This window comes from Malaclemys terrapin, chromosome 1 (assembly GCF_027887155.1).
Source record: "Malaclemys terrapin pileata isolate rMalTer1 chromosome 1, rMalTer1.hap1, whole genome shotgun sequence".
Lineage (NCBI taxonomy): Eukaryota > Metazoa > Chordata > Testudines > Emydidae > Malaclemys > Malaclemys terrapin.
The window spans coordinates 194,172,924-194,195,267 of NC_071505.1; the positions used below are offsets into that span (position 1 = coordinate 194,172,924).

A 22,344-nucleotide genomic window follows, 5' to 3' on the forward strand; every position below is an offset into this window, starting at 1 on the left:
GAAAAAAAATCCCACTCCAGCTACAAATCCCAGCCATTCTTCTGCATAACCCTTCCCTTAGCTGGCTTGTCTCTCCCCAAAAGCCTGGGCAAAGAGATGGGCCTTGCAGCGTGCCCTGGAGGACCCCAGACTTGAGCTATTTGGAATAAATGATGAGTAAAATCCCTTGTAGCGCAACAGAGTGATAAATAGAGGTGTATTATCTGTATCCCACTGGCTACAAATGTAGGCCCCCACCCTGCAAATGCTTATATAGGTGCTTAACGGAGGAGTAGTCCTATTGACTTCAGTGAGACAACACACCTACTTGAGGTTAAGCATGTGTGTAAATGTTTGCAGGATCAGGGCCATAGGTCAGATTGTGATGGAGCCTTACACGGTGTGTTTGGGAGGGTGCACACAAGAAGCCTCCCATTGCCTTGCACAGCTTGCAAAAAGACCTGTCAGTTGTACCCCCTCCATTTAACTCCAGGTGTGCATCTCACTCCAAAGGGGAGCTTGGAGGGTGGGAGACAGAGGCAGAGTCATAGCCCGACTGAACCACCGGAAGCTGCTTGCACCCTCCTCTATGGTGTGGGGAGGCAGAGGGACAGACTGCATAGTCCCCCTGTGCACAGGGGAACTCTCTCTATTGCTCCCAATGCAGGGCTGTGGTTAAATCACACAATCGAGGTCAGAATATGGGGTTGTGCTTTAGTTTTTACAAAAATTTTGAAATGGGTCACAGACTTGAAGTCTTAAGATGTTAATCATCTTAATTTCCCAAATGTTATTAAGCAGCTGATCAGAACTTTTTAAGCAAAGCCTAGTTAGGATTTATACAAGACCGTGCATGCAGTGGGTAAATTCTTTCAAGGATTATACATTATTTTTCTTTACTTTTTTGGAAGTTGGATACATCTGCAAGTCCTTTGACCCAGATCCTCAAAGGTATTTAGGTACCTAACTTCCATGAAAATCAATGAGAGTTAGGTGCTGAAATACCTTTGAGAATTTGTGCCTCTCTCTCTGTTGGATACTGCCTAAGAATGCTCATAGAATGTAGGTTTTAATGATTGGAATTTTTATTTCCAGAAAAGTTTCAACTAAGAAAACCAATGATGGTAGTGTGAAGACCAGGAGAAGCAGTGGTAATGAAAATTCTGGATACAGTCCAGAGGACCCAGTGTACACAAAACAAATGCCAAGTGAGTCAAATATGTCAGTGATAATGAAGCAAGCGTAATAGAGTTGGCTCACCGATTTCCAAGAAATGTGCATTTTTTACTCTGTGCTACTTAAATAAAGTCTTAGAATACCCAATACATTATGGAAAACACAATGTGTGCCTGACCCTATTCAGGAAAGTTCTGATCTCTCAGAATGCTAGGGTGTTTGGAGGCTTCCAAACACAGTTGTAGTTGTAGGGGTGGACACAGGGCCAGTGCTTCCACTAGGCGACCGTAGGTGGTCGCCTAGGGCAGCAGGATTTGGGGGGCTACATTTTGCTGCCCTCAGCGGTAATTCAGTGGTGGGGGGTCCTTCTGCTCCGGATCTTCGGCAGAAATTCGGCGGCGGGTCCTTCATTTGCTCCGGGAACCGCCGCCGAAGTGCCCCAAAGACGCGGACCAGAAGGACCCCCGCCGCCGAAGACCCCAGGGCCCCTGGATGCTCAGAGGAGGAGAGATGCCGCCTAGGGCGGCAAAAACCCTGGCGCTGCTCCTGGGTAGACCTTTGCCCAAAAGTCTAAGTGAACGTGTGAACTGAGCATTTGTGAAGTTGCAAAAACTTTGGTTATTAAAAAAAAAATCTTCTGTGTGCCTTTTCATTTCCAAATTCCTGCGAGGGCCAAAGACGAAGGTATCAGAATCCCACAAGGAAGGCTGATCTTGCAGTGATTTACAGTTTGTCAGAAAGCAGAAAATGCAAGAAACATCACAACAGAGCCTGTGGGCATGAGATTTCCAATCCAGTTTTGCAGAAATTCCAATAGTTTAGCTAACTCTAGCAATGTTGGATGCTTTTCTGAATACAACCGCACCTATGATTGTTTTATGGCTCGTCCATCACTATTATTTTGCTACCCATGTTACTTAATAATTGCAGTTGGTACAACCATATGTTTTTAGTTAATTCATGCAATAAATGTTGTATTGTTCATTCATGCAGTGTGACCCACAAAAGTACTACTCTAGGAATGATATCTCAGGGTAACATTTCAATATCTTCATAGTTTTTCAGGCATGGGTGGGTATTTCTTTGGTTTATTATCTTATACAATAGCACAGAGATATTCTTAGAGGATGATATATTTACGGATGATATACTTATGGAATGGTGAACCCCACTGACATGTTCAGCTTCCCACCACAGTACATTCTGTTACCATGTAGTAGAACTCTTAATTAGATCTGGGCAATTTATTTGTGTGTGTGCGGGTGGGGGGGAGGGAATAGTAAATTACCCCACAAATACATTTTTGGGAACACTAAAAATATTCAAGAATTCAGGACAAATTTGGTGACTAGTTCAGCCAAAATAGGCTGATTTTTTTGAAATATTTAGTTTTGACATTTTCAAAATGAACTGTTTTGACTTTTTGTTCCAAAGGCACATTTTCTTGAAAAAATGCCATTACAAACTGACATTTGAACCCTTTAGTTAAACCCAAATAATTTTTTCACAGTGAGAAATATCAAAATGCAATTTCAGTTCTAAAATAACTGACTTTTCCTCCTGATTTTTCGGTTTGGCCACCGAACCAAAAAATTAATTATTCACTCAGCTCTCTTCTTAACTGTATATACTATATAATCCTGAGGGTGGGGGAGGTTAAAAAACCCAACAATTACATTTGTTGTTGGTGGTTTTTATAATGTTTGCATTCACTGATGGTGACCACAGAGTGGTGGCTAGGGACTTGGTAGACCACTGACTGTTGTACCACATCTGGAAGATATAGGTGGAGACACAAAAGTTGGAAAGAGCCCAATTCTTTGAACAGCTTAGGTTTCCTCACAGAAATACAGGGAAAAACAATTGTCCTTTGCAATCCTTTTCTCCATGTTGCTGAATATATGTATGAAAATATACTAGAGAGTTAAGATTTTAGCAATAAATGATTAATGTAATGCAAATTCCAGCTCCCAGACAGGAGGCCTGTTTTTGAACATATATAAACAAATAGTAAATGTAAATCTCAACCAAATCCTCAAATTCTTGCTTGCCACTTGTATTTATAATCAGATTCTTTTTCTGTATCAAACATTTAAAGGATGTAAAATGATTGTACACGGCATATAATCCCACTATGCACACTTTTTCCTAAAAAACAATTAAATATAAAGAAGTGCATCTACTACGAAGATTGCAGGGGTACGCAGAAGCAATATTTTGCTATTTCATAAAGTATAAACTTAGACAAGCTTAGATAAACTTCAGCAAGAAGATTCAACAGTCTCCTAGATGAGTTCCTTGAAAATTTATTTGGCAGAAGTAACTCTGCAAAACACCTACAGTAACAAATCATATTTTATTTTTATACCAGAATGATTTATGGTTCATGCCATGTTGGACAGTGAATAACAATGATCTTATATATTCTTCTGTTACAGGAATTGCCCCTCTTCCCCCAATGGCCTCCAACTTTCATCGCACAGAAGAAGATTTAGAAGTCAGTTCCCCATCAGAGGTAATTGGCAAATAACCCACTGAGATCTTGACATTTTCATATAGCAAATATGTACTATACTTAGATCATGGATTTCTAAAAGACTCTGAAATTTAAAAGCCAAGTCGGGCTCCATTCTGGCCTTCAACATTATCTCCTTTTAGCTTCTATGAAACGCCTACTTTTCAGGACATACACTGGATGCTAATGCTAGTTTCTTAGATTTGCATCTAAAATTAAAAATCTAAAATTTGGTTTAAAAGATTTTTGTTTTTATTACAATGACGTTGCACCTTCTTACCAGCCTGGGCTATAACTACGCAAGATCTAGGCTCCTTATCATATGCTCTTTTCTATTCCCAACCACCCAGTCCCATTAGATTATGGAGGTTTTTGCCCTGCTTTCAATGTGCAACATTTCCCTGCTTTTGTAAGCTACTGTTTTCAAGCTCATAAGATGCTGCAATTCAGTAGCATTATATGTACATAGGGCCTGATCCAAACCACCATGAACTCATTGGGTGAGTTTCCATTCATTTCAGCAGGGTTTGGATCAGGCCCATACTTCGTAAAATGTTTTGAGATGACATGGTGATATAGGTATAAAGTACACTACGGGGCATGCCCTTGGAACATGCTTTAATGCGATGGCTATTTTACCGGAACTTCTCTCAGGAAACTTCCCTGTTTCATTTCAATGGAGGTGGGAAGAAGGGGATGGACCATTATCAAAGTGCCATTGGTTAGAAAAGAAATGTGAGCATACTTTGTGGCATAAAAGATGGCAGTGTATCATTCACAAGACTATCTTCTCACACATTTACCTGAGCTGGCTTCTCTGCCCTCTGTAATTCATGATCAGGATAATATGGAAGTTCATTTCTTCTATGATTTTTGTTCTTCTCAACATGTAAGTCTCTTGGTCTATTTGATTTGGAGCTGAGAACAATAGCTGTTACAAGAAAGCACCAGGATGACACTAAGTGACAGACTCAGGTGAATGTCGGAACAACAAAGTGACATGAAGAATGGTGTAGCTCAATTCCATAATGATCTCCCCTGTACAGTACAGAAGAAAGATATAGGTTACCACAAAGTAATAGTATGGCAAAACTGCAGTCCCTCGGCCACTATAGGGACTTAAAAAGCTAACTTCTATACACAGGTGTCTCCCTGGCCTCTCTTGTGTTACTCTCTCCTGAGAAGGCTTTGACTACTTGACCAACCACCTTTCTCCATCTAAGGTTCTTTTGTAGACAGAGCCTAGCAAGCTGGTCTGTGAAACTCACGATGCAGTGTTTTTGTCAGAGTGCTAACTCAATAATTTCACAAATGCCCCTAGCGTTTCCTTGTTCACTTTGGAATATTGATATTGCAGGATTTAGTAAGTACTTAGCCATACAACAAAATTTTTCTAGTTTATGTATTTATTTTTCTAAAATAACTCAGAAAAGCCCTTTTATGCCTGCATCTTCCTCCTCTCCAAGGGTGAAATCCTGGCCCTACTGAAGTGAAAGGGAGTTTTGTCCATTTTGTCAGCCCTTTGCTATTCTAGATTTTCAGGCATGTCTGATTTGGCATCTGAAACTACTCTTGGTGCTAGAAGTTACAAGTACACCAGTACATAGACACACATACCTGCTCACAAGGATAGGCCATTACACTGTGAGTTCTTTGTGGACTATTTTAGAACATTTTGCTATTGCATGAAGCTATGCACAATGAGAAGAATAGGTGTATTTATGTGTTTAAGTGCCCAGTACTAGGTGCCTAATATGTGTTTAAAATAGGCACAAATGATGTTACATGCTCAGAATGAGGTACTGAGGCCTTGCATTGCTGACTACAGTCTAAGGGTGAGATTGTGACTTTAGACACACACAGCATCACTTCCTTTGCTATCTTGGATGGTTTCTTGATACTGGTTCCACTGCACATGCTCTAAAATGCTGCACATATGCAAGTGTTTTTTCTGTGGTGTTACAAAACAACTGAAATGAAATACGACCAAATAATGGTTTCCATGTAGATTCATGTGGATTACTATTTACAGTTACTTTTAATTGAAGTTGAATGAATAGTTGTAGTACAAGACTCATTTTAAAAAAAAACTTGTTTAAGAAAAGTTAGCTTTCAGTACAGCTAGCTAGTCTATTATTTAAACTCTCCCATTTTTGTATTAATTGAAGCTATTCCATTTGCAGCAGATACAGCCTCACACATGGCTTGCTTGGCCTTTGCCTTGTACTGTAAATTGGGATCGGTGGTTTATAGAGCATGTGTGATTTGCACAGCTTTTATAAACCAGCTAGCCAGGCCTGATGTTCTTGGTTTGAAATCAGAATTTTCCTTCTCCTAGCTGGATTGCTGAGCCCCACCTGCCCAGGCTCACACATTAAAAAACAAAACCTCTGGGCATTCTCAGGAAGACTATGTTGATAATCAGCATAAATATGCTAAGCAGTACTGAACTGTCTGAGAAGGGGCATTACTGGGTACAGCTCTAAGCCTTGCAATACCATCAAAACTTGGAGGCCTCATAGTCTTTTGCGTCCACCATTCTTAAAGGGCCAAGAGGCCTGGTTGTCTGAGGATGTGTCAACACTGCAAAAAAAGACCTGCAATAGCGAGTCTCAGAGCTCAGGTCGTCTGACTCAGGCTCGCAGGGCATGTGCAATGGGGCTAAAAAATAGTAGTGTAGCCCTTTGGACTCAGGCTGGAACATGGGCTCTGAGACCCACCCCCCACAACGGTTTTCAGAGCCTGTGCTCCAGCCTGAGCACCTACATTGGCACTTTTAGTCCCAGAGCCTGAGCCCTGCGAGACCAAGACACTTGACCTGGGCACCGAGACTTGCAGTTGAGGCTCTTTTTGTTGCAGTGTTGACATAACCTAAGATGAAACATCAGTTCTCTAGCCACTGTAGTAGTGGAAGCTGGGGATTGCGACTCCTTCATAATCACAGTAACAACACAGATTTGCATTTTCCCTGCATGATTTCTTGCTGGGCCACGTGACAACATTTTCTTTATTTTCAGATTTCATGTCACCATTACAGATACTGACATTCTCATGAATTTTACAAGTCCTTGTAATATTTGGCATCTAAAATGAAAGATACAACTTAAAGCATGTATGTGCCACACAAGTGAATGTAGAACCTTGTGGCCATTCAATATGGCTGAAGCATGAAGAAGCAGAGTTCAGTATTTATTTTCTTGTTTGTGCCCTTCTCTGCTACCGCCTCGCTTAAGTGTAGTTTCAAGCTCTCACAGCTGGTAACACAGGCAGGAAATGCTGGTCTGCTCCACATTAATTTATCTTGTAAATTTGTAAAAGAGCTTTAGTATGCCAACTAACATCTCACCAATAGTCTGTCAGGAAAGAGTCAGTGATGTGGCATTCAGTTCCTATATACTCTGGTTTCTCTTCAGATTGTATAAATCTTTCATCTTTACTAAAGATTTCTGTGGACAGGAACATGTACCAGTCTCTGTACCAGTCCCATATGGTCTAGTGGTCAGGATTCCTAGTTTTCACCCAGGTTCATTTCCTGCTGTGGGAACAGTGCTTTGGAGGGAGGGATAGCTCAGTGGTTTGCATATTGGCTTGCTAAACCCAGGGTTGTGAGCTCAGTCCTTGAGGGAGCCATCTGGGGATTGATCCTGCTTTGAGCAGGGGGTTGGACTAGATGACCTCCTGAGGTCCCTTCCAACCCTGATATTCTATGAACATTTATGAGTTTATACAACACACGGAACTCTTGTTTATTCTGAATGAGATGTTTCAACATATAGAAAGCTGAGATGTATCTTTTGATGATATCTTGTATTAATTCACTGAAGAGTGAGCCTAGATCTTTCTCTATATTATTCAATTTAGAAACTTCTCAGGATAACTACTTAAAATAATCAAAAATCTTTCTGGGTAGCCATTATATTTCAGATGGACTGCTAGCTAACAAAAATATCACTAATGCAAAGGTGTGAGATATGTTCAAAGCAGTTGAAGATGCAACATCAAAATCATCACTAGCTCTTTTAATTGTTGCAACATTATTATGAACAGTTTGACAGCTGTCTTTCATTATCTCCCATTTTCTCACCATTGTCTGATAAGCTTTGGAATTTTTGGAACCCTGGATGGTCTTGCAATATAAAGATGAAGCATTTCTCTTAAACTAGCTGTCAGTCCAGTGTGCAGGCACACCATGGAAGGGCTGTGTTGTCTATCTCTGATTTCTCACATCAGAGAGGAAGACAGGGCAAAGTTATGGTGGTTTACATCTATATCAGTAACTGCAGGCACGTTCTTTTACAGAGGTCAAGAATTACTCTGAGGGTGAAAACTTTTTGCAATGGTATTTTACAATATGGTGAGAGAATGTTTTAGCAATCTAACCAACGTTTTGGTCCTCCACAGTAGAATATGGTTTCACATGATGTATAAGTGTCCCAACAAGACACTTTGTGTATCTTTACAAACTCCAGAAATTCCACTTTCCACTGTTTCTTCCGAGCATGGTGGCCATAGATTCTCAATCTGAACACAGCAGATTTCCCCGTTAGCTCTTTGGCTCCTCAGTACACCTCTGCGTGTCTAACTCACACATGGTTGATTACAGCAGTTTCAATATTCTATAAGGAAGCCTTTCCAGAAGAGACGGTGGTTTTGCAATTTGTGGTCTGAATCTATGACATTATTCTCAAACATGGTGAAAGATTCCCCCCCAAAAAACTGCTTTCTTGTAGTCTTCCCCTACAGATTCAGAAACAAGGCTTCCTGCCAAAAGATTGGCCACATATGAACACCGACTGATCAATTACGGCAGCTGCCAATATGTCACACATGTTAAACACTGGGCTGCTCATTCAACATATTAAATGACGTGTCAACCAGGAAAAAAATCAGATGGCCACAGCCATATAACTGCCTGTTATTTGTTCTTGGTTGGTGATTATTGTTCAACCAAACAGCATGTTCAGTAGCCATCTACACCCCTGCCACTGCAATTCCTGGCACAGGCATCTATGTTTCTTGCTTGTCTCTCTCTGTCCAGGTACAGCAGACACTACCAGTGGCTCTTCTTCTTCCTTACCCTATTGCTCTTCTGGGTATTTTAATAGAAATGAAAAAAGGAGAGGGAGAGGAATTATGTGAAGAATTGTTTCCACATTCCAGGAGGATATGGGAGTGAAGATCCCAGCACCCGGCTCACGGTCCCTGGATGATAAGGAAGGATGAGTAAACATCTGGGCTTTTGGCAGTCCTTCCATGGAGGACAGGTGAGGGGAGTGAAGAACCTAGCTTCTAGCTCTTCCTCCCTGGAGGAGAAGGAAGAGGAAATGAACACACTTGCTCCCCCCCATTGAAGGAAAGAGAATGGGAAGTGAAGACTCAAGCACTTGTCTCTCCATCCCTGGATGACGGAGGAAGGGATTAGATCTCTGTGCTTGGCTTCCTTGACACCTCGAGGAATCAGCAGGAAGAAGAACAGAAGCAGCAGTGGCAGCAGGAGATGGGCAGGGTTTGATGACAGGGCTTCATTTTCAAATGGTATTCATGCCTGGAGAGATTGACTATAATGCAAACACAGTCACTGAGAATGAATAGAATCTGAATCCAAATATTAGCATTTTTCCTAGTCAAAACTATATGTGTGCTCTGATAGTATTGTGAGTACTATTATGTTCATAATGTACTCACTGCAGTGCAAATAAAGTGGTGTGCAGACATCAGAAATATCATACCCATAGTACTGACATCTTAGGAGGACTGAGAGGAGGTCTTGTACATTCAGGCCCTATAGTGCCACAAATAGGATTGCTCTGACCTTTATGTTTGTCTTCAACTCCTTGTGGATTCACATGTACTGATCTAGCCACAAACATGTTGGGTATCTATCATCATGTGATTATTCAACATGCATTCTGATCATAACCTGCTTCCTTTTCTCATACAGATCTCAACACATGTAAGGTGGCAGTCATCTCAGGTCCCCAGATCATCACGTTCTCTTCCACACCACACTTCCATTTCACCTGTGCATCACCTTAATCATCATAGGCAGCAACCTAAGACACAAAACTACAAGAGGCAGCAAACAAGGACCCCTCACTTAAGGATCATTTACCCCAGGACCCTGCAATCCAGAAGCCAGCATCCACATACCAGGACCCTGTACCGCCACAAATACCAACACAGACATCAACACCCACACACTACGGCCTGGCATCCCAGAACTCAGCAACTAAAGAGTCAGCACCTACAAACAAACAAACAACAAATCAGAAGTCAGCACCCACAACCCAGGATCCACCAGCCCCAGGGGCAGCAAATCAAGAACCCTCCTGCCAGGACCAAACAATTTGGGGGTCAGCAACCCCAGTCAAGGAACCAGAAATCCACAGGCCAGAACCCCCAACTAGTGACGCAGAAACCAAAGGATCCTCATATGTAATCCAGGAATCATCAATCCAGAGGCCAGCACCAGCAACTCAAGACTGAACAAACCTGAACCCCTCACCTGAACCTTAGATCCATCAATCTAGGAGCTGCCCCTTTGATCTTCCATACTATCAAGTGCAGCAGCATTACTTTTGTTTTTACAAACCTTCTACCTTTTGTTTTGCTCCTCCTTTCAGATTTAGAAATTGTTGGTTTTGGCTCCCCTTTCCTCCATTATAATCAGGAAGGTTTTGGTTGGGTCTTCTTTTTTTTTCATTTCCTCCATTATTGAGTTCCATGTTTGTGTCTTATTTCCCTTGTTTAAAATAAATTCCATGTGTTTAGCATATTGTAACATTCTGTACTGATTGATTTAAACATTTCTTCTGTACAGTACATTCTCCAGCCTACATGAAAATTAGATGCAAAGTGTTAGGCATTTAGGGCCTAATCTAGCACACAATGCAGCCAGTAGAAAAACTCCTATTGACTTCAATAGGCTTTGGATCAGGCTTCTGATTAGGATCTTAAACCATGTTGACATCAAATTTGGCATTTACTTTTCAATGCTTAACAAGGTGCTATTTTAAATTACTAGATGGGATTTGGCTCCAAAGATTTTGTTTACATAGAAGTCCTTGCTCCCTACTCCTTGGAGTAAAGCACTCAGGAACATACAGTGTCTCTTTATATAAACTGGCAACATAGAACAGCACAGACAACAGCGGTCATAAATTAATCTCATCAGAATAGAAACTAATGTAAAACGTTCATAGACTATGAATACTGGTTCTTTTGCACAGCAACTGCACTGATCAGTTCATACCATAAGCAAAAGATTTGGCAAATCATCATAGGGAAAACTAATGCTGTAGAATTTATCAGTTTAAAAATGATATGATATAAATATTGAGCTAAGGAGAAAATTGCCAGCAAGCAGAAGACGAGGCCAAGGCATCTGTGCAGAGGTGCTGGAAAGTCTCCACTGTGAATGCATTAGCTAAGGAAAAGCCACAGGAAGATGAGAGTTGCAGAATTCTGTTTAATTGCATATTTTGTTACTGTCAGTGATGATAATGAAGTGTGCTTCTTGTTCCCAGTCACAGGGGTAAGCTGTGGACTAAATTTATGCTCTGGGAGTAAGATACTCTCAATGCATTTAGCTTTGGTCCTTAGGGTTGTTTCACTTTCTTTGAAGCACTGATTTCAGTCCTACATGGCATGATGCAAAGTCCACTGAATTGAAGTTTTTACATTGACATCAGTGCACGTTGGGTCAGGACCACAGTTTTTTTTGCCCCAGTAAGAGCTATGAGAACCAATTGTAAAGGTGCTGAGCACCCTCGGTGAGGTACTAAATAAAAATAAATAAATGGAGATATCCCATCTCCTAGAACTGGAAGGGACCTTGAAAGGTCATTGAGTCCAGCCCCCTGCCTTCACTAGCAGGACCAAGTACTGATTTTTGCCCCAGATCCCCAGGTGGCCCCTCAAGGATTGAACTCACAACTCTGGGTTTAGCAGGCCAATGCTCAAACCACTGAGCTATCCCTCCCCCCAGTAGCTCAGGAGCTACTGAGCTCCTTCAATTCCCCTTGATTTCAACAGGCATTGAAAGCACTCAGAACCTTGCAGGACTGGGTGCTCTAGTAAGCAAGCTCCATAACTGGCCCACTTAATATACCATAAATGCCTCTGATAGACAAGATGATCATTTTGTAAAATCATCTGTATATGTATCGTGGACCAAATCCATCCTCAGCGTAAGTCAATTGCCTTCAGTACAGCTACACCAAGCTTGGATTTGGCATAATATCTGCAGTCCTTATTTTTTAATCTAACGCGAGTCATAGTTCCAGTAATGGGGAGGGATCTGGTTTTCATTCTAACTACTACAAATGACAGCATATAAATTAGAAATATTAGTTAGTTGCGGTTATGGTTTTATGATGGAATGAGGCTGGGGTAGTGGCCACATTTATTGCATTACTTATAACCACATGGGGACTCTTTGGATTGTTTGAGAAGAAAAACTGCACTATCAAAACTGAATTAAAAGGCAAATAAAACAGAAATACAAACCATGACTGCAAGTAACTTCACATTTAAGGGTGAAATGTACCATTGAGTATGTCCTGTTATGATGTTCATTGGCCAGTGAATCTTGATTAATAGGACAAGAAATGGACATGACACAGTTGAAGAAAAGGCAGTTCCAGTTAATAGACACAATGACGATTATTTTTTCCAGATGCCCAGGCAGGGGAGCAAGGTTATGATCTTGTTTTGGGCATGTGCGGGGAGTGACTTTGGGGGAGCAGGAGAGTATGGCTGATGGTGTTACACAACTGAGGATATGGAGGCAGTCTGTTCTGTGACATGATTTTTGTCACAGTGGATGTTGTGATATGGTGCATTTGAATTATTGTTAGGGTATCCAGGCTTTGGGAGGGGTGCTTTTTTTGCTCATTTATCCATTGAAATAAATAACTAAAATAAAATTTGGAATTAAAAGAAACAAATGTGGGTAAGCAACCTTGAAACCTAAAACAAACAGGAGATGTCCCCTGACCTACAAGCTGGCTGATACTCAGTCCCACCTCTGGAATGCACCTGATTGGCAGAGCTTCCAAAGAGGTCCCCTAGTCAGTCTTTCTTTAAAGACACACCACGCATACAAGCACAGAGACTCCTCTCACCGTAAGCCAAGCCATAACAAAGGCCTGAACCTGCAGGTTAAACTCCCACTGATTTCAGGCAGAGTTTTGCTTGAGTAGGGACCGGGCCTCTAAGCTGTGTGCTGCCCAGTAACTCCAGCTGTGAGTACAGTAGAATGCGTCAAGCAAACAGACATGCTTGGAAACACGCCTACTATATTAATTTCAGCAATTTGTTCTAATGCCGTTGGAGGTGGAGCTTTGGCTGGGTAACAATAGGCAGGACCTTCAGCTCATGTTGGCAGGGAGGGATAGCTCAGTGGTTTGAGCATTGGCCTGCTAAACCCAGGGTTGTGAATTCAATCCTTGAGGGGGCCATTTAGGAATCTGGGACAAAAATCTGTCTGGGGATTGGTCCTGCTCTGAGCAGGGGGTTGGACTAGATGACCTCCTGAGGTCCCTTCCAACCCTGACATTCTATGATTCATCTCACATTTCCATAGCATCCATGTCTGAGGCACTGCCATCTGTCAAATCAATTTGAAGTTCAAACCTCTGTTTCCTAATAGCAGGTGTGTGCACATCATTCATCCACTTGATGTCATATAAGAATTAAAATGACTACACTGTGCTTGTACTAGCTGAAATCTTTCTTTCACTGATTAAAGAAACACAGTTAAAGAATTCAACCCTGAAGTGAGCTACTGCATGCACCAGTTTTATCCTCAGCTTCATCCATGGACTACTACTTCCTTTTGTGTGGCTGAAGAGCTGTAATAAACAGAAAGATTGATTTGGTATCCAGTTCCTCCCAACCAAGCCAATGTGATAAGAAAGGCTTTATGCTTTCAATAACCTTGAGGGCAGTTGATAAATCAGCATGTGGGGTTTTAAGCTTTTTACTGACAATCGTCAATGGATAAAGAATTTTATGCTATGACTGCAGAGAGATTTAAAGCTGTGAAGAAGGAATGCTACCATTTTGCTTCATATTTGACAGAGGGGATCATTGTGACCATCTAGGAACATTGATAATACAGCATCAGATACTTCATTAAACGAATCAAGCCTCATTGTTGCTACTTCTCCCCCCAGCACGTTAGACATAATTGACAATGAAACCATTAATCTTCATGAGGTCCGAGAGGGATCCGGTGAAGACTGGAAACACATATGTGCTGAATTATTCCAAAGAAGAAAAAGCTTTGCATCAAACCAAGCTGAGGGCACGGCATCCATAACACAATGATAGAAATCAAGAAGTTACTATTGTGCTCCTAAGTATCTGAATTTCATGTATGAAACCGTATAATGCATCCGATCTTTTTAAATCTTCATTAGGGAATGCTGAATTGCCAGGGGCTAGATGGTACCAGTTAGCCACAGACTGAGTAGAGCCGCATGGCTGCAGGGGGATCTCGCAGACACTAGGCCTAATTCACTGCACCGTATGTAGGCATTTACACCAGTGCAGTGTGGGTGTAAAACTCAGCCAGAGCAGGGTGATAGCCTTTTACAGGCACTTTTCATTCACTTGGAACTGGTGTAAATATATACACAAGATGCAGGGCAATAGTGAAGCATGCCTGTTGTGCTTTTAGGGGCATAATCCCTTTCTGTAGTGCCTGCAGTGGGAGTGCACATACTGCCTCAGCCCTTTCTGGGTGGAGAGGGGGGAACTGCAATTGTCCATACCTTTGGATGGGATTTCCAAGGCAATAGAAGACTCCCCTTCCCCTTCCCTATCTACGAGCCATAACATTATTCAAGACTGCCTCTATCAGTTCACCCTTATTAAAACAACCACCACGACCACCAGCAAAAATTGACCCTATTATGGCATTGTCTAATAATGGTCCCAAACCCTATATCTTACAATAACACTACAGTAGTGTTTGGTGCAATTGACTTTTTTAATAAAGTCAAACACAGTGAAATATTTTGGTGCAACAAAACTATGGAAATGGCATGGGTCTACACTTTGCTAAACATCAGATTTAAAAAAATTCCATAGGTTGGGAAAGTTCAGAGCCGGATCTAAACTATGCAATTCTGCTCTGTCTTTATTTGAGACTTCATGGTTATTAAGTGCAACAAACAAATTGAACCTCCCCACTATTAGTTTAATCTTTTCAATATGATTTATGTTAGAGGGGCAGTCAAATCAACAGTGTGCCATCGCTGGTAAATAGTATCAATGGCCAATGAGGGTCTGGCAGGAGAATCTTGCCTACATGCTCGGGGTTCTACTGATCGCCATATATGGGGTCGGGAAGGAATTTTCCTCCAGGGTAGATTGGCAGAGGCCCTGGAGGTTTTTCGCCTTCCTCCGCAGCATGGGGCGGGGGTCGCTAGCTGGAGGATTCTCTGCGACTTGAAGTCTTTAAATCACAGAATTTGGGGACTTCAACAACAGAGTCAAGGGATAGGGGTTGGGTCAATTTTTGTGGCCTGCATCGTGCGGGGGGTCAGACTAGATGATCATAATGGTCCCTTCTGACCTTAAAGTCTATGAGTCTATGAGTCTAATCTGAGAAGCAGGTGGTTGCCTTCCGCAAACATAACATTTGCCTTCCGATTTTTTCAGCTGATATCTGCACCATTTCTTTTATAAATCTGTAAATTTTTCTGCAAGTAGCGATCCTGCACTTTTATTTATGTGACTTGTCTCAGATGGTCTGACATAATGACCATACCGATAACTGAAGTATCAAGAAATGCCCAATATTGTTTGGCCATAACCTGAACAATTGCTGTCAGCTATTCTTCCCATAGGTGCCACAGACCAAAGGAAAGATCACCTGTGCTCTGGAAATTACAAGTGAGCAATGACTCTGCTGAGGGAGATAGGCAAAGTCCTCAGACTGCTGCTAAATTGCAAGAGGCTAAGTTCAGCAGGGACCAGCAGAAAGGTCCCTGAAAGGGTCTCTTAAGCAGAGATGGGCCACCTGATCACTTCTGAAAGCACTACTCACTCTCCGTTGAAATAAATAGTTAATAAACGTGGGTAAATTTGGCAGCTAACATATGTTTCAGTGGTGCAGAAGGAAAAAGAAACAGACTTATGTTTGAAACAGAAGACAGCTGTCTTATGACATGTTCCTGGAATAATTATATTTATCCTGTGGTTTTCTTTGAGGTGCCGGGAGCCATTAAATCCAAAGCAAAAATGGAGCAATATTGTCCACATTTGTTATCTAACATTTTCTTCTATGACCTATTAAATAATTCATATGTACCAGATGCATTATTTAAGATGTTAAATACAGGCAGAATACCAAGAGAACATAGATTTCATGCACTTACGCTTTAGACTCAAGCAAACAACAGGAAGACTATTCAGTAGCTGAGATCCAGTTTTCTCATCTTGGGTATGATCCAAAGTCCCACTGAAGTGAATGGAGAGACTCCCATTGACTTCAGTGGACTTATGGTCAGGCCTATTATGAGTCAATCATTGTTAGTCACACTGGGGACTATACTAGCACACAGATTGTCCAGGGTTTGGGGAGCCCAAAGCCAACTTTTTTTTGTTCCATACGTCCTAATTTGCACTGTATGCTCCTCAGCCATAGTCGAGGACCTGGGTTATTGGCTATAATTCCCTGATGGTTTACAATTGTGAAACTACATTTGTGAAGTTGCACAATTATAATTTTGCAGTAATTTCTTGTCTTTGGAGCTCCTTAATAAGTAACTATTTTTCTTAAACCTCAGTATTTTTTTGAGGTTTAACAATCTGAAGTATATATTTCTTGGTTGCAGTAGCTGAGGATTTTGAGTCTTATTCTACCTTGTCTTTTCTCTTTCATATGATATTTTGCACAGACTCATATGTAATTAAGGATGGAAGTCTGTTATACTAACCACAAATCTTCTAGGGGAGGATTTCCAAAAGTGCTCAGCGTAGACCTAACTCTGGCCCCACTGCGATCAATTGTAAAATTCCCATTGCCTACGATGGGAGCAGAGGTAGGCCAATGCCTTTTGAAAATCCCACCCTAAATCAACAATGCAAAGTCAGGTGACCTACCTCTAAAATATTGCTTCCCTTTGGTTGACATGTTTAACATTTTTAATTTTAGTATTAAGAGAACAATGCCAGAAGTCCTACTTTTATTTCAGCTTGTTGAATAGCTTCAGTAAAAAAGATCAGAGAAGAGGTATTTCAACCATCTTTTGCTGAAAAGGGTACAGATTACAAGGGTGTACTAGCAGCTCTCAGACTGCAAATTATTAATTAACAAATGCCAGAATTGTCAGTCCTACAATCAGTGTGTCACATGTGAAACTTACATAAGTGTATTCTTTCTTCCTGATCCTGTTTTTCTTTATACTTGGGTTTTGAGTGGGACACTTGATGGATTTCATTCTGATATAATCTAATACGTAATTGTTTGTTAATTATCCATAGGTACCTTATAAGGTGCAGCAGAACAAAGTATCACCTCGAAGACTTACTGATTATCCAGTCAACCCAAGGAAAATCAGAAACATGACACTTGTATAGGAGTTACTGCTCTTTGAGGTTCCTGTATCACTGAAATTTACACCTTTGGATGACTTCCTGCAACACAGAAAGATCACCATAATTTCACTTATATTCGAAAACAGGACCATAGATTTATCTATTTTTCATATAATGAACAATTTCTACCAAGGAGAACTAACAATCTTGACTTTAACATACACATTTTCAACAAAATTCTGTATACAAATGATGGACCTGATCCTGTAATAGGATCCAGGCAGGTGCACCTTGCAGAGCTCCACTGACTCCCAGGGGACTTCCCAATGGCAAGGGGCCATGCAATGGAGTCCTATGGAAGTCAGTAAGGCTCCACATGGGCACAAAGGTTTGCTCACCCAGATCCAACTGAAAGATCAGAGACTATATAAGCTGGAGATTTATTAGTCCGGAACAGCAAAATCTATTGCTGGATAGTATAATATTGCTTTTATATTACTTAATTTATACTTTCTGATCATCCCAAGCTCCATCATCAACAAACTTTTCCATTTCTTATTTCCTAATATGAGCCAAGATTTCCAATAGGGCTGGTTGAGGATTTTCAATCAAAATTTTTTTTTTGCAAAAAGTGTCTGTTTTCTAAAGAAAAATTCAACTGTTTGTCAAAAAAGTGAACACATAAAAACAAAAAAAAATCAGCTTTTGATTGAAAAACAGAATATGTCAGCTGAAAAATGAAAAATGTTGATTCAGAATTCATGTAGCAATGCCTCATGAGAGCTGAAGTTTCGATGTGTCATTTCCCTGTTCTTCTCTATATGCTGAGTTCTCTAGCCAGACATCTCTCTTGGCTTACTCTGGCCAGATTCTCTCATGATGCATCACAGTGGCTCATCAAGATGGGAGACTCTGGTGCATCATGGGAGATGTAGTCTGACCAGGGAGCTTGGCCTATAGAGGAGAATGGGGGCATGATGCACCTGAACTACAACTCACATGAGGCACTAAAGTGGCATTACCAAGTACAAAGTTTTGGTTTTCAGCCAAAAATTATGGGCTGAAACTTTTTCAATTTTCAGCTGAAAATTTTTAGTTTATGATTTTTCACCAAAAAGTTAAAATTTTCCATGGAAAAAAACCATTTTCTAACCTGCTCTAGCTGCTATATACTCATAACTTTCTAAGTTATCCTGTAATTTATATATTGATATTTCATAAGGATCAGTACTTTTGAATGTTGGAAAGAAGTGATGGCACCAGAATTATCTCTACAATGATATTCTATGCAACAAAGAGAATAAATCCAGATCCTGAATTGTGGGAAAATTTTGTTTTGCACTCTGAGCATTTTCAATTTCATTAAATTGTGACTACTGAATCCAGATTCTGCATTATTAGTAGCATTTTACTGTCAGTCAGATCAAATGCTGAGGCCAATTCATATTTTGACACATCCAGTTATCTACAAAGATATTTCAAATTCTGGAATACTCCCCCACCTTTTGTCTGTCTTGTCTATTTAGGATGGGATTTTTCAAATGAACTGTCATTGACCTCAATGGGACCCAAAACATTGACATTATACAGAGATAACATAAATAATTTATATCTAAGAGTCTGTGTGTCCTTCCTTTGTATTAACAATGAATTGAGAAAAATCAGTATCGTATTGGTATTAGTATTATTATATCTGATATCCTTTAATATTAGTGTAGGCTAAAGTAAATCTGTAACAAACCTCCATTTGCAACAACATGTAGGGCCCAAATCTACTAGAGTTCTGCTAGGGGGAATTCCCATTTAATGCCATGATCAGGCCTAAAGTTACACCAATATTCAAACTGAACTGTAGCACAGAATAGAAAAATATAGCTTTGGTAAGGCTTCCAGTACAAGTGAATGAGTAACAAGCTCTCCTGCATCATTGTATTGTGGTACAAATATGAAAATTGTACTGAGAAGAAATTTTATTTAACATTTAGAACTGGTTGAAAAATTTCTAACAGAACAGAAAATGCTGATTTGATGAAAAATGATCAGACATTTTGTTTTGATAAGGTAGAAGAACCTCATTTCAACTGTAATGTTTAGACTTTTATATTACCTTAATATAATATATAAAACACTCAAAAGGCACTTCGATATGGACACTTTGATATTTCTGAAACAAAATATGTTCAGAATTTTCAGTTCATGGGAAATTTTGATTTTTTGTTCCAGTGAAAGGATATTTTGAAATGTCACAAGTTCCCGTGGAACAGAAATTATGACATTAGACCAGTTCAGGTTCTCCACTAGAAAATGTTGATATGACAAAACTGAAATGTTTCATGCGAAAATAGCAGCATGGTAGACAGTTTCAATGGGCAATTATCAAAATGTTTCATTTCAATAAGATCAAAATGTTTCATCTTTATCATTTTGAATATTATATTATATTATTATGTAACATAAAAGCTGAAAAAAAAACATTTTGAGGTTGAAATAAAATATTTTTGGAATGTTTTCATTTTGTACAAAATTCCAAGATTTTGACTTTTCACCCCAGTCTGGGACAAAACCAAATTTCCAGATTTCATGCAGGCTGGAAATTACATTTTTTGGTCAACTCTAGGTCAAGTGGTTTGAGCATTGGCCTGCTAAACCCAGGGTTGTGAGTTCAATCCTTGAGGGGGCCAGTTAGGGATCTGGGGCAAAAATCAATCTGGGGATTGGTCCTCCTTTGAGCAGGGAGTTGGACTAACTGATCTCCTGAGGTCCCTTCCAACCCTGATATTCTATGATCCTAAGAGCCTCTCCATTTGTAGCAAATGAGCAATACAAAGGAATCCTTTCATTTATTTCGCTGAGCTCCAGCCCTAAAAACACAGCCATCCCCAGAAGCAGATTCTGCAGTTTTCTTTTCATTCTGCAGTAGACGGCAGGACACAGCAATATGAATTATGCCTACATAACATGATGTTTACATGATATTGTAAATGTCACAAACTAAAAAAATTGACTTTTTTCAGAATTGTGTAGTGGAACCACAAACTGTATGTGCTGACAGACTGCATCTATTTGCTTTGCTGTCAGAAGTTCAATCATGCAGCTATGGTAGGTTTTTACATAGCATTAGTGTAAGGTTCATTAATGCCAACAATATCTTTTAAAAGTATTAACTGGTAAAATGAAAATTCTCAAGGACATTGGCTAGGGTTGCCAACTTGGTAAAACCACTCCATGTTCCATTATTAAGTGTTCTGATTTGAATTCTTTACGCATGGGCCTGGAAAGAAGTACTTCATGGACATACAGTATTTCATTCCAGAGTAAGGTTTCTTAAGGTTGTCTCCTTCAGTTTTGTATTTCACAGGGTATTAGGAATAAGCTACCTGAACCCACCTAGTCATAGCTATTTAAAAATAGCCTTGACTTCTTGCAGCGGTTTCTCTTTACAACAAGAAAGCATCTCACATTTGAGTGGGCTGGGTAGAAGTAACAGATGCAAACGCTCAGCATTGCCCACAAAAGGTATTCACCTTATCAGGGCCGTCTCCAGGCACCAGCCTGGCAAGCAGGTGCTTGGGGCGGCCACTCCGGAGGGGGGTGGCACGTCCAGCTATTCGGCGGCAATTTGGCGGACAGTCCCTCGCTCCTGCTCGAAGCGAAGGACCTCCTGCCAAACTGCCGCTGCAGATCACGATCTGCTTTTTTTTTTTTGGCTGCTTGGGGCGGCCAAAACCCTGGAGCTGGCCCTGCACCTTATTGACTAAATATTTATTTCCCCCCAATAAGATGGCATAGAGCTTTCAGTTATACTTAGTCTCAAACATTTATGAAATGGGGTGTATGGTACTTGGTTATCAAATAGAAGTCAGCTAGTGAAAGTCTTTTTTTAATATATACCTTGTCTTTGTAAGAGTTGCATCTGATGAAGAGCTTCAGGGTATTGAGGCTACAGTTGAATTGTAGGAGAGTTGAAAGGGTGAGATAGTGCTTTACCACAGCACTTAGTTGCCAAGGCAGCAAATGTTTGAGTGAAAGCCATAGGAAAAATAACACCTGAACATAATGTACTGAGCAACCTCAGTAATTTAAACATAACACAGAGTTCACTGAATATATTTTGCCTTAGAAGCCTTAAAAGTGTATGATGCTCCATGTTGAATTATGTAAACTTAATGTGAGAAGAATGTATAATCTCATGCTCATTTTGGGACATAGCAAAGGGCCAGATCCTGCTCCTTTTGTTCCTTTGACTTCAGTGGAAGCTTAGAGTGAGCAAGAGCAGCAGGATATAGCTCAAAGGCTGGTATAGATCTAGTCAAATCAGGTAGATTTTCAAAGGCACATACATAAGAGCCATTTGAAAATCTACCACACTGAGTAAAACTGATCAGACTGAAAAATAATTTAAATAGATATAAGCTGGTTGAATTTACAGCTATTACAAGATCGGGCCAAAATAGACTGCATCCAGGATTGACATTTTTCAATGCTTTCAAACGTATAAAAATTATTTACATTTATTACTCAAAACAATACCACAGGCAGTGGAGGTTATGGAAGGAGGGAGTGGAGGAAGAAAGAAGTAACTGAAATACAAAATTTCATTGCATTTAATTCAGACATGGTAGATTCAGCTGGGGGTTGGTGAGATACCACAGAATGATTTTTTTTTCATGAATGCGAACCCAGATTTTGGGCTTGATTCAAAGCTCATTGACATCAAAGAATTTCTTTCAATTTACTTCAGCGGACTTTGGTTCCGGCTCTTTCTGAGTAACTACTAGACTAGTATAACTGGCATTTGCTTCATAAAACAGCAACTGGTGAATGGTAGGGTTACCATATTTCAACAATCAAAAAAGAGGATGGGAGGAGCCCCGCCCTAGCCCCGCCCCCATCCTGCCCTAGCCCCGCCCCTGTCCCTTCCACTCCCTCCCACTTCCCGCCCCCCTCAGAACCCCTGTAGGGGACAGGTTGCGGAAGCTTGGCGAGGAGCTAAGTGGCAGACCGAGTATGTGACTGAATGCAGGCGGAAGCAGTTGAAGGCCATGCAATGAACTTTGTTCGGCAGACCCTGCCAAAATGTACTTTAGTATAGTTCAGCATGTTTTTGTCTGTAAACAAGTTAG

General features: G+C 40.6%; 1 protein-coding gene across 7 annotated transcripts in view; it reads left to right on the top strand.

The window, feature by feature from the left end:
- The window catches only part of IGSF5 (immunoglobulin superfamily member 5), a 55,972-nt gene extending 37,133 nt beyond the window's left edge, over positions 1-18,839 (top strand). For 6 of the 7 annotated variants that reach the window (XM_054049368.1, XM_054049384.1, XM_054049395.1 and 3 more), the window contains 3 exons: positions 1,075-1,187; positions 3,594-3,670; positions 9,612-10,445. In XM_054049368.1, coding sequence (XP_053905343.1) covers positions 1,075-1,187; positions 3,594-3,670; positions 9,612-10,109 — 688 coding nt within the window. In that variant the 3' untranslated portion in view covers positions 10,110-10,445. Of the gene's footprint in view, positions 1-1,074; positions 1,188-3,593; positions 3,671-9,611; positions 10,446-17,167 lie in introns of those variants that run through there. The other variant, XM_054049402.1, reaches the window with a different exon arrangement.
- Positions 18,840-22,344: the final 3,505 nt, after the last annotated feature.